The sequence below is a fragment of the Labeo rohita genome, unplaced genomic scaffold (assembly GCF_022985175.1).
Source record: "Labeo rohita strain BAU-BD-2019 unplaced genomic scaffold, IGBB_LRoh.1.0 scaffold_729, whole genome shotgun sequence".
NCBI lineage: Eukaryota > Metazoa > Chordata > Actinopteri > Cypriniformes > Cyprinidae > Labeo > Labeo rohita.
The window spans coordinates 27417-40661 of NW_026129666.1; the positions used below are offsets into that span (position 1 = coordinate 27417).

Genomic DNA, 13245 nt, shown 5'->3' on the forward strand with positions numbered 1-13245 from the left:
AGTAATTCAAATGTATGGGGTCATTATGATTTTTATGAAATTACTTTTTTTCAAGGATTCATTGAATTGATCAAAAAAGACAGTGAAGTACTTTTTTACAGTAAATTATTTTAAAACTGTGTGTAATAACATTCATTCACAGAGTTTTTAAGCATGTTGGTGGTTTTCGTTACTACAGCTTCAGTGTTGTTGAGATGCGGATATATTTTGTTGCCCCAAATTTAAAAAGACTAAATAAAAATGATATAGTGGACATTGTTATTTTGGTCCACTATGTCACATTTACACATAAACCCTACTTTACTATATTTCATAGATTTTGTGAGAATATTTCAAAGTTTACTTAAAATAAGTACAACCCTAATTCTGGAAAAGTTAGGACATTTCGTAAAAAGATAAAATCTGTGATTTGTTCATTCTATTTATCTTTTATTTAATTGACAAAAGTACATAGAAAAGATTTCCAAAGTTTTCACTGACCAACTTAAATGTATTTTGTAAATATAAGCATATTTATTTAGTGTAACGCCAAGCCAGCAGAGGGAGCCCTCACCCTAGAACTGCCTGCATGCTCCCTCTGCTGCTTCTATTGTTACTTCCTGTTTGTCTCTATTTAAAGACTAACCATGTGCTTTAGACTTCGCGAAGTATTGCCAGTTTAACCTGCCTTACCGAGCGTTTATATTTACTCTGTTGGATTACCTGTTGCTGTTTTGCTTTGTTTATGGACTTCTGAGTTTACGGATCACCCCTGTTTGGATTGTTTGCCTGTGTGGACTGCTTTCAAGGTTTGACCTATTTCTGCCTCTGACTATCGCTCTCTGGACTACCCCTGCTGCTACGTTTATTTTATTGGACTGATTCCCCGGTAACTGACCTACTGCCTCGATTAACCTCTCTGCTGCTCGGATTACGTTTGTGTTGTGTTGCCTATTGGACTGCCTTTCCAGTTTACTGACCCTCTGCCTGTTTCATTGTATTCGGCTGCTGTTAATAAACTTCCGCAAATGGTTTCAACTTCCGCCTCAGCGTCCTCGTTACAGAATGGTAGATTTACTGTTTTTACTGTAGGCTGTTTTATAAAGCAAACAAATGCAACCTTTTTATGAACCCATTAACAAATCATACTGACCTTTTTTAATGGTAGTGTATATTATATTCTATATTTTATTTATAATATATAGGCCCGTTTTGAAAGCATGTATTTTAACCCAAAAAAACAGCCATACATAATTTTATTTTACTATTTTTTAAATGTCATTGAATGCCACATGACATTCATCACATTTTTGATTTATCATTTGAAATATCATTATCATTAGAAGCAAAAAAAGGAGCAAGAAAGCCGAGTGGATATAAATTAGGCTATATTTGTGAGCTTTGAATAAACTCTTAGAAATACGGCATTCAGACTAGAGGCTGACATTTTTCCGGGAATCCCGCGGGTCATGGGATTCCCACGGGAATCAAATCACTAATAATTCCTACAAATAATTTTTGTTTTCCCACGGGAAACAAAATCACTAATAATTACGGGTTTGGGACGGGATAGGAAAAAATGTCACCGGGAGCGGGCGGGACCGGGAATCGTAACGCTATGAAACCCAACTTTAAATACACAAATATACCTGTTATATAAATAAACTATAAACGATACATTGTAATTTTGAACTTAATTCTAGTTGACCTGTCTCTTTATGCTCTCCTTCTGTATGCTTTGGTGTGGCTGGTTAAGCACGGACAGATCGTTAACGACTGGTAATACAGCAGGACATCAAAATGCTCACCTATCATTCATCGACCATATGGCTTTTCATCTGAAAGATGTATTTAGTAGCAAGTTTACATGGCCGCTCAATCTAATGTTAACCTAGAAAAACGTGCGCTATTGAAGTGTCAGTGCGAGTGTGGAAGCCGAATAATAGCGCGGTACTGCATGACAGAGGCGCCGGTGCGGTCACTTGCTCTTAAAATACCGTCATTTGTGGTCATACAGATAAGAGTGATAGGCATCTTTCGAATCTGTAAAGACTCAACGTTTATTAGTGTGCACTCATAAAAACAAGGAAACGTTGCGCTTTTGTAAACTAATTAAAGCAAAAAGAACTCGCTTTTTGCCGCCTGTCTCTGTGAACTTGAGCGCGTCACTTCGAAACTCCGTGTATACTTGCTTTAGAGCAGTGGTTCCCAAACTGGGGGGCGCGGCAAGGCTAGTGTACAGACGATTTTTATAGAAATTCGAAAGAGATAAACGGCCAAAAATATTGCCGCGCAGTCCGGTAGTATTCAGCGCACACCACTAAATGTGTGACGCTCCGCTCAATATTCTGCTCTATGAATGTGCGTTCCGTTGAGTTGCTCACGGCCCATATGAATGCTCCACTCTTGCTCAACGGCAATACAAAGACCGCTCGAATAACGTGCCGACAGAAAATGTCTATGTATACTTGTTCCTGTTTGCAACAGCGTCGCATACTGTGCTGTAACATGCTGTAGTACTGCTGTACTGGACAACGCTGGTAAAATGACGCTACCCTCTCGTGACGGTATGCTCTGCTCACATGCTCTGATAATAATAGCTTTGTAGGACTATACATTATTTTGATAATTAGTCCAAAAAAAAAAAGGTTATATCTGATTCTGTTTCATAGAACTGAATAAAATAATATATTGAGATTTAATATTTATATATTTTATGTCCAATTTTATTGTTACTTTCAATAAACATGGTTATTTTATTGGCTTGTGATTTTTTTTTTTTTATTCAGTATCATTAATATTATTGAGTTAAATTAAAAAGTCTTACAAAATGACTATATTAATTAATAAAATAATAAATAATTATTACAAAGCAGTTTCGGTTTCAGCCAAAAATTTGTATGTGTGTAAATGGGGGGGGGGCTGGGGCTTGAATTTTTTTTGTTCTGCAAAAGGGGGGCCCGGCAGAAAAAGTTTGGGAACCACTGCTTTAGAGACAAGAAAAATATATCTATAGAGTGAAATGTCTACTTTCAAACTGACCAATTCAAATAGGAAACGTGTGTTTGCATGAATGATTTACATGAAATTTAATGTGTGTGCAGTGAACACTGTGCATTTGTTTAATATGGCTTTCAGTTCAATAAAACAAACCTACATTTTGCATTTTTATTCAACTAATGTAAAAAAAAGTTATGGGCATACTGTGATCTGTACTGTATTCTTTACTGTAACTGGCAGATTCCAGCCAAAAAAAAAAACATAATACGGGAGTGGGAGGGAATGGGAGTCATTCTTCCGGGATTGGGACGGGATTTTCTCACTGTTTTTTCGTGGGATTGGGATGGGATGGGATTTTTTTTGTGGGAGTGGGACGGGAGAGGTTTGAAAATCCACTCCCGTGTCACCCTCTAATTCAGACCACCCGCGGCCAATCAGCAAACATAAAGCTTTAATATTAATTTTTCTAAACAAGAAAAAACATATCTTGCTTTATCGCGTCTAAATGATTGCTATTGTTTTGACGCAGCAGCTGCGCTACAGAAAGTCAAGCAAACACTAAAGTACTGAAGTCGTTGCTGAGGAAATGATACACCGTCAAGTCTAGGAGCGGGAGTATTGGTGTAAACTAGCAGCGAACAGCACTACTACACAGGCCGCAAACAGCGCGACACGTGTGTTAAAGCACATCGATCCCGTTATAATCAGTCGTTCAGTAACAACTGAGCGCGAGCGCTACAGTAAACGGATGCCGCGTTCTGTTTCTGCCTGCGGGATTCCACGCGCTTGAAGTTGAAATATATATAAAAATATATATAGAAAGTGCTCTTTGATGTATCCAGTGTAGAGGCAGCGTTAGGGTGTGGCAGACCATTTTCTTTTGCAAGTTTCAGCTCATACATCTTTGGTGTAAACTCGTCTTGACCAAACGCCCCTCAAGAACAGCTCAGCGCCGCCCCCCTTTAAAAAAAAATTCTTCCAGCGCCCCCAGATGCTGTCCGACCGCCCCCGTTGAAAAAACACTAGTCTAGAGAAGTGATTGCAGTACGTGGGACTGTGCGAATGAGAGTGGTCGTGCTGTTCAGAGATTTAATATAGCTTTATATTGTGTGCGTTGATGCCATAAAGTAAGTTTCTATTCTCAATTCTATTTAATAATTGAGATTATCGTGTTTGTGTGCTGTCTTGTGCTATATTGTGACTTATTGCGCATGTCTAGATGACGCACTGCTTGATTCATGTCACTTCTACTCGTTATTTGTTTACACGCAGCGTGTATTATGTTTACCCTTTCTAACGAAATATTTTCTGCTATATCGTGTATTGAATAGTTGAATACTTTGAGTAGTTCAATCAGTAATGCTCGGGTCTTGTTTTTATCTCCTACAGATGACTTGCAGGACCCTGTACGTTATGCTATTAAATTAGTTTTAATCGTTTTTAACGACCACAGCGTCTTGTCTCTATTGGCAACACGCACCATTTGTGTGGATTGCAAGTGACGTGGCAGGGAGTTTAGTTTATTTTTTTCTTGTCTTCACCACCTGGCTACTGTTGTAAAATGTTGAGAGATTCAATTTAAAAATAAATAAAGTAAAAATAAAATCGACTGCAAGTGACGTCACTTTCGGACGTGCAAGTCTGCAGCCAGACCCTTCTCAAGATCTGTGACGCACTTTATAGGTGTGTTCGACTTCTACTATCTACGCCTACAGACGGCGATCAACAAGAGTAGCCGAGAGCAGTCGTGGGCGGAGTTGAAAACGGAGGCGTCGAGTCGGACACTTTCTACTCTCGTCAGTGAAGCTCTCGCGGTGTTTGCATGCTCTATCACAGATGAAGTGAATTGAATGCAATATTTATCAAATACACAGACTTTTCAAAAGCGTTTTCATGAGCAGCAGAAACACGTTTCATATACTGCTTAGTTACAGCGCCATCTGAACAAGAATAATGATCAACATAAACATAAAATATTTAAATACTAATAAAGTGGGGTTATTTATGCTTTTATCAGTGTTTTATAAGAAATATCTGACTCAATATAACATTGCGACCACAGTAAAAACACTTTTATTGTTCTAAAAACACAGATTTGTCAGCATTATCGGACTTGAGGATGTTTAGAATAAACCCAAAACACACATGATCGTTGTCATGCGGTGAATCTGGCCAATCGTGAAACACCCATGTGGTCATCAACACGTGACAGTCACGAGGCGTCGGCGCCGCCTCAAGTCGGATAAAATTTCTAACGGCATGCACTGCTTCAAGTCAGAATTTGATCGAGCTGCGCAGCGCTGCGTTAAGTCCAATACACCTAATGTTTAGTCACATTTTCGAACATGTGATAGTGTTGAAATTAGTCATAGCCCACAGCTCAGTAGTGGACATGCGTTTATTGCATGAATGAAACAAGACGTATACAGTTTAACTGAATAATGTTTACTTCAGCCGTATACTTTGCATAAAATTAACAAACTGGACGTTGAAACAAAATAACCAGAACATTAACAACAACACTGATATAAGAGCTGGTGGTTTATCTGTCAGTCAGACTCGCACTCTCCGCCACTTATCTGTGCTCTCGACGCTTTCTTTCAGAATTATCACAAGCTGATAGAAAAGTTAAAAATAGCATTTTATTTAAGATGGAAATAGGACCAAGACCCTCAATCACGTCATGGTCTATTCTGTTGTGCAGCGCTCACCCTGGTGAAAAAAACAGCATATGCTGGTTAGGTATGTTTTGATGCTGGTCTTAGCTGGTCATGTTGCCAGGGCTCTCAAGTCTCACGCATTCACCGTGAGACACACGCATTTCAACCAGTTCACACGCTCTCACGCCACACCTTGTATTTCTCACGCTGAGAAGTAAGGCAAAACTTATCCCGCTATATAATGTTAATGGACGAGGTGCAGGCTCGCAGGGGGAGTTCATTGCTGTCTTGTTGACAGTTAAATGCCACCTACCAGCAAATATCAGAAATTAGAATTTTTTGTTTTTGGGTAAATTACGTGATCCCGCTACAGTAACGTTCGTCACTGGGCAACATGGACGCGCACACACTGGACGCGGCAAACTGTGGAATTCTCGGTCACGGGGCTGCCGCTTTCTCTCCCAGTGGAAGCGTTTTGTGCAGTTGAGGCGGTGGTCGCGTTGCGGTCACGGAGTGGACGTTGCCCTTTGTATTTTCTAAAAACTAACAAAATTAATGCAGTAGGTAACCCCTTCTGTTTTTTTTTCTTCTTTATTTTACGATTCCTGGACAAAATCACTTGCCTGTGATCAAAGATAGTTAGAGCTGATGTTTGGAAATATAGGCAAATTCTTGCAAGATTATTAGCTCTCCAACAGCTTTAACTAAGTTTTGGCTACTGAACACTAAGGAAAGGACTAGATAATTGGTAAATCTGGTATATTACCAATAAAATTGGTAAAACAAATTAATTATCATCCAAATAATGCTACTGAACACTAAGGAAAGGACTAGATAATTGGTAAATCTGGTATATTACCAATAAAATTGGTAAAACAAATTAATTATCATCCAAATAATGCTACTGAACACTAAGGAAAGGACTAGATAATTGGTAAATCTGGTATATTACCAATAAAATTGGTAAAACAAATTAATTATCATCCAAATAATTTATATATATATTTCAGAAATACATTAAATGTATCAACATTGTTGGGAAGGTTATTTTGAAAATTTAATAGGTTACAGATTACAAGTTACCCTATTTAAAATGTAATAAGTAGTCTAACTACTTCAGGTGCTTTAGAAGTAATGCAACTGCTGACATTTGATTACTTTTTGATTACCTTTCTAAAATTCTATGGAATGTTTTCAGCTGTTAATCCTTTTTAAACGTTTAAAGCAGGCAAGTTTAACCTTACAGTAGTACTGGACAATAATTACTGTGAGAGCTATGAAATCCTTCATCACTTGAATTATGATCATTATACTTTAATTTTAAAGCACAGCCACCGCAAAATCAGACTTTAGCATCTCTTTTTACTTTGAGATCATTGTGAGGTTAAATACAGATTTTTAAAATGATAAGATGTAGTTTAATAGCTATGATACCATTTTTGAAATAAAATCCTTGCATGGCTTTGACTGGAAACACTGCCATCTAACAATGCCTTGGACAAAAAACAAAAAAAAAAAAACAAAAAAAAAACTAACAAAAAAACAGTTAATCTTAAAAAAAATAAAGCATATACAATAAACCCAAATTGGAAATAAACAATTATCAAATAGGCATGTGTTCTGTTCTGTGTCCTAAACTCCGGAAACATTGGTGTCTCATATTTAAGAGCAGTCAGTGCAATTTGGGAAATCAAATCTGTAAGTGTGTGAAAATATTCAGATGTAATCCCCTTTGTAATCGTTAACATTTTCATAAGTAACTGTAATTTAACTGTACATTGCTTTTCAGTAACTGTAACAAATTAGTTACATTTGTTATTAAATTACATAATTCCATTACTAGCTACTCTAGTTAAGTTCAAGCCCCTACCACTATCATCAAGACATCAAAATGTGCAAAAAACACTTGCAATAAAAAAAGCCATTCATAAGCTGGAATGCTGAAACGCACAGCTTTACATAGGCTACATGCAGAGGGCAAGTTCTGCAATCCTTCTGTATGTGTACAGTATTGAGCGCTGCTGTTATGTTGGTTCGTTTGGGGCCAAATTTCTTTTTATCTTTGATCTGTATTTCTGAAATATATAAAACATTTTATTTTATTTCCATTAATTTGACTTTTATCAGATTTACCAGTTGATAAAATTCCTATTTTGTGCTGGTCAATTTTGAACAATAGATAAAATGTAACTTCTAAAAAAAAGAGAATTGTGTGGGGCCGAGGGGCTGCTGCTGCAAATATTTGAGTGGCTTCTCCCCTAACAGTAATCTCACTCCAAACTTCTTCCAAAACTTGAGAGCCCTGTGTTGCTGATCAAGGACCAGCATAAACCAGCATCAAAACATACCTAACCAGCATATGCTGTTTTTTTCACCAGGGTATGTGGACAATATAAACCAGTTCCACCGTAAAATAACTTCTGAATCATTTTTGAACTGTTTCAATAAAACGATCACTATTAGCGAGCAAGAAGAGGCAAATTAATAAGTGGTTAACAGAAGGCTGTATCCTCAAACTCAAACATGCTCAGAACCGACTCTTTTCAATCAGTTTATTTTCATGAATCGACGTTCAGTGACGTTTGATGACAGCAGCCGAGATATGCAGTCTTCGTATGATACAGCCGTTTGTTTGTGAGGCGCCCATATTTAAGCTTTGTTGAACTGAAAACTGCTCTGATTGGGGAGTCGATTCCCCCTGACGGAATCGATTCCAACCTTTGGAATCGACTCTCAATTTCCAATGTCTCGGAATCGATTCTTTTTGGAATAGTTATACATGTTATCACTGCATGACATTTTAATTATAAATTTGAATTATAAATGATTTTTTGACTTCATTTATGATGAAACTGTAAATGAAAAGTAAAGCTTGGTTTTTCTCATTTTCAGAACAATGAAGATGCATGTGTTTTTCCTGCTTTGTATTTCTGTGATGCCTTGGTTTACAGACACAACTACAGCTAAAGGTAAAGATAAAGAATTTACAGTTGGTTTATTTCATTAATACAGACATGCTTTGCAATATATTATATGCACTGCATATTTTGGTATAAAAAATAATTTTCAGAAAACTTTTGGTATAAAATTTCAGCCAGAAATCTTGCTTTATATGGCAAGGCCACACAATCAGACCTGGTCGGGGATCCTTGGTCAGGAGAAGGCCATGCCAGCAATGCTATTGATGGAAATCTTGACTCACATTTTCATCATGGATCCTGTACTCATACTGATTCGCAAAATGACCCATGGTGGAGATTGGATTTACTAGACGAGTACGTAGTGACCTCCATAATTATCACCAACCGAAAAGACTGCTGTCCTGAAAGACTTGACGGAGCCGAGATACACATTGGAAACTCTCTGCTGAACAACGGCAACAGCAACCCATTGTAAGAAAACTACAAAGCTATTTTAAAAGGTTATCTTAAAGAACAATGTGATACACAAACACACAATCACACATTGTGCTGTGATTTCTATTCAGGGCTGGAAAGATTTCATCCATTCCAGATGGGGGATCCGTCACTTTTGATTTGAAGAAAGGCATTTCAGGCCGTTACATCAATGTGGTCATACCTGGATCTAATCGAGTTCTTACCCTCTGTGAAGTTGAGGTTTATGGTTATCCAGCTCCTGATGGTGAGAATATGAACATTTCAGCATCTATTGCTATATCCTTGGCGAGAACCAGTTAATCTATACAAAAGTCAATTGCACACACAAGTCAGTACAATTTAGAATGTTTAGTTCACCTAATCTGCATGTCTTGGGGTTTTGGGAGGAAACTAGAATACCCAGCATAAACCCACACTGACACAGGGAGAACATGCAAACTTCACACAGAAAGGTCTCCTGTCACTGCTGGGGCTCAAACGAGGGACCTTCTTGCTGTGAGACAACAGTGCTAACCACCAAGCCACTGTGCCACCAATATGAACATTTATGATCAGGATTTAAACATTGTGGCTCTGATAAAAGTAATTAATCAAAGAAGAGACAAAAACAGCAGAAATTCAATGAAGCCATATTTAACCCTTGTGAAACCTTTCGGACATTTTTGTCCTTTTCAGGTTTTTTTTTTTTTAAATAATTTTGCCTGTGTTATTGCCAGCTGCATACATTTTGGCACAGGTGTGCATTTTTATTGGAATTTTACTATTTCATCCCCATTTCCTTTAATAAATCTATTTTGTACTATAGGTACAAAAATAGTTCCTCTCAGGACCTTAAGGACAAAAATGTCCCTATTGAAACCCATTGAAAATGCTATTTTTAATCACAGTGCCATTTACCTGTAAAATTATGCAATTTTTGTTAAAAAATTATTTTTCAACGTTTTTTACCAGATGGTGCCATTTTTTCAGATTTAGCCAATAAAGCATATCTCGCTTTATTCTTGTTTTTTTGCTTATGCATATTATAGAGCTAATTGGATATATAATGCATCTGTAATTGTGTGGGTGTGTTGGTATGGATGCCAGAGTGTGGTTTGTATGTGTCATAAAAAATTGTGCTTGTAATATTTGGGAGAGAAAAAAACTCTACTGCAAATCACAAATCCAGCCACTGCAGAGTTTTGCTGGCATCTAATAAGGAAACAAAATTTTCCTGAAAGCTCATTTTTTGAGATATCAACCTTAAATTTGAAACTCAACTTGTCTGGATTTATGGCTTTGATTTTCTAGCAGGTTTAGAGTTCAACATATTTCATAAAATATATATTTTATATAAAATTTTGTTCATAAAGCAATTTCATAAACCTAAACCCTATATAACTTTTAAACTTTTATCTTATAAAAACCTAACTCTATAACTTTTTCTACTTCAACAATAATCTGCCATGCGTCTTCTTTAAAATAAGACCAAACTTAACTCTGTGCTCCAAAGCTTCAAATTATAAGAACTAGGTACACAAAATTGTTCCTCTCAGGACCTTAAGGACAAAAATGTTCCCATTGAAACTGCAATTTTTAATCTCAGTGCCATTTAACTGTAAAATGATGCGATTTTTGTGTACAGGTTTTCATTCTGTTTGCTAGGCTTTATGTTTTACCAGATGGTGCCATTTTTTCAGTCTATAAAGCAAATACTCGCTTTATTCCTGTTTTCTGATTCTGCGTATTATAGAGTTAAAGGACAAGTCCACTTCCAAAACAAAGATTCACATATAATGTACTCACCCCCTTGTCATCCAAGATGTTCATGTCTTTCTTTCCTCAGTTGTAAAGAAATTATGTTTTTTGAGGAAAACATTTCTGCACTTTTCTCCATATACGGTATGGTGCCCCGATTTTGAACTTCCAAAATGCAGTTTAAATGCGGCTTCAAACAATCCCAAATGCGGTTGTAAACGATCCCAGTCGAGAAAAAAGGGTCTTATCTAGCGAAAAGATCGGTTATTTTCATTTAAAAAATACAATTTAAATACTTTTTAATCTCAAGCACTCATCTTGCCTTTCCTTTAATTGGATAAATAATGCATCTATAATTGTGTGGGTGTGTTGGTATGGATGTCAGAGTGTAGTCTGTATGTGTGTCATAAAAAAAAATTGTGTGTGTGTTCTTGTAATATTTGAGAGAGAAAAACTCTACTCCAAATTAGAGGCTGACATTTTTTCGGGAATCCCACGGGATGGGAAACAAAATCACTAATAATCACGGGATTGGGACGGGACAGGAAAAAATGTCAGCGGGAGTGGGCGGGACCGGGAATCGTAACGCTATGAAACCTTATACCTTTTATATAAATAAACTATAAATGATATATTGTAATGAACTTAATTCTAGTTGACCTGTCTCTTTATTCTCTCCTTCTGTATGCTTTGGTGTGGCTGGTTAAGCAAGTGAGTTCATGACGGACGGATCGTTAACGACTGGTAATACAGCAGGACATCCAAATGCTCACCTATCATTCATCGACCATATGGCTAAAATGTGCGCTACTGAAGTGTCTGTGTGAGTGTGGAAGCCGAATAGTAGCGCGGTACTGCATGACAGAGGTGCCGGTGCGGTCACTTGCTCTTAAAATCAGTCATTTTTGGTCATACAGATAAGAGTGAATGATAGGCATCTTTCGAATTTGTAAAGACTCAACGTTTATTTGTGTGCACTCAGAAAAACAAGGAAACGTTGCGCTTTTGTAAACTAATTAAAGCAAAAAGGACGAGCTTTCTGCCGTCTGTCTCTGTGAACTTGAGCGCGTCACTTCGAAACTCCGTGTATACTTACTTTAGAGACATGAAAAATATATCTATAGAGTGAAATGTCTACTTTCAAATGGACCAATTCAAATAGGAAACGTGTGTCTGCATGAATGATTTACGTGAAATTTAATGTGTGTGCAATGCACACTGTGCATTTGTTTAAGATGGCTTTCAGTTAAATAATAATAATAATAATAATAATAATAAACAAAATTTTGCATTTTTATTCAACTAATGTAAAAAAAAAAAAAGTTACGGGCATACTGTGATCTGTACTGTATTCTTTACTGTAACTGGCAGATTCTAGCCAAAAAAAAATTAAAATAATAATAATAATACGGGAGTGGGAGGGAATGGGAGTCATTCTTCCGGGATTGGGACGGGACGGGATTTTTTCCCAGTTTTTTCGTGGGATTGGGATGGGATGGGATTTTTTTTTGTGGGAGTGGGACCGGAGAGATTTGAAAATCCACTCCCGTGTCACCCTCTACTCCAAATCACAAATCCAACCACTGTGTGCACCAGTGGAGTTTTGCTGGCATCTAATGGGGAAAACACTGCGCCCAAACAAAATCTCCCTGAAAGCTAATTTTTTGAGATATTAACCTCATATCTGGAAAATCACATGGCTTTGATTTTCTAGCAGGATTAGAGTTTAACATGTTTAATAAAATATATATTTTCATAAATGTAACCCTTTATAACTTTTTGTTTCACTTTTTAAACTTTTTCTACTTGAACAATAACCTGCCATGGGTCTCCTTTAAAATGAGACCAAACTTAAGTCTGTGCTCCCAAGCTTCAAATTTTTTATGACAGTTTTTTGACATGGACATTTTTGTCCACTAAGGACCTATGTGTAACTTTTTTTTATTGACACACAAGGGTTAAGATTTAACAAAATTGTTGTTCTATATTCCATTTCTAGACTGTAAGGGAAGTTCTTTATTCAAAACTATGAATTTACTTGAAACTCATCTGTTGTTGTAGGTGAAAATGTGGCTTTAAAAGGCAAAGCTACACAAAAAGTCCTCTTTGGAAACAACTTTGCATCCAATGCCATTGATGGGAACAAAGATGGTGATGTCAATCATGGATCCTGTTCCCAGACCGAAAAAACCCTCAATCCCTGGTGGAGACTGGACCTACTGAAAAGGCACAAAGTGTTTTCAGTAGTAATAACAAACAGAGTAGATTCATATTCTGAAAGACTGAATGGGGCAGAAATCAGAATTGGAAACAGTCTGGACAACAACGGCAATGACAATCCCAGGTAAATAAATTCAGCTCTAAATCTCTTTATTTTTCTTTAAATACATTTAGCATTTACTGCAGTGTGAGAATTAGTACAGCGCTAAAAAGGTAAATATAATTTAGTTACAAATGGGTGCAATATTGTG

General features: G+C 36.9%; 1 protein-coding gene across 3 annotated transcripts; it reads left to right on the forward strand.

The window, feature by feature from the left end:
- Positions 1 to 633: 633 nt before the first annotated feature.
- On the forward strand, positions 634 to 13141 carry LOC127161750 (fucolectin). 3 transcript variants are annotated; one of them, XM_051104464.1, is made up of 5 exons: positions 634 to 788; positions 8532 to 8608; positions 8734 to 9031; positions 9127 to 9281; positions 12836 to 13141. In XM_051104464.1, the coding sequence occupies exons 2-5, from the start codon at positions 8536 to 8538 to the stop codon at positions 13120 to 13122; spliced, it is 813 nt and encodes a 270-aa protein (XP_050960421.1). In that variant the 5' UTR covers positions 634 to 788; positions 8532 to 8535; the 3' UTR covers positions 13123 to 13141. The 3 variants fall into 3 exon arrangements, with proteins under 3 accessions (XP_050960421.1, XP_050960422.1, XP_050960420.1); XM_051104465.1 differs by lacking the exon at positions 634 to 788 and adding an exon at positions 803 to 868; XM_051104463.1 differs by lacking the exon at positions 634 to 788 and adding an exon at positions 3951 to 4106 and having other exon boundaries at positions 12836 to 13139.
- Positions 13142 to 13245: the final 104 nt, after the last annotated feature.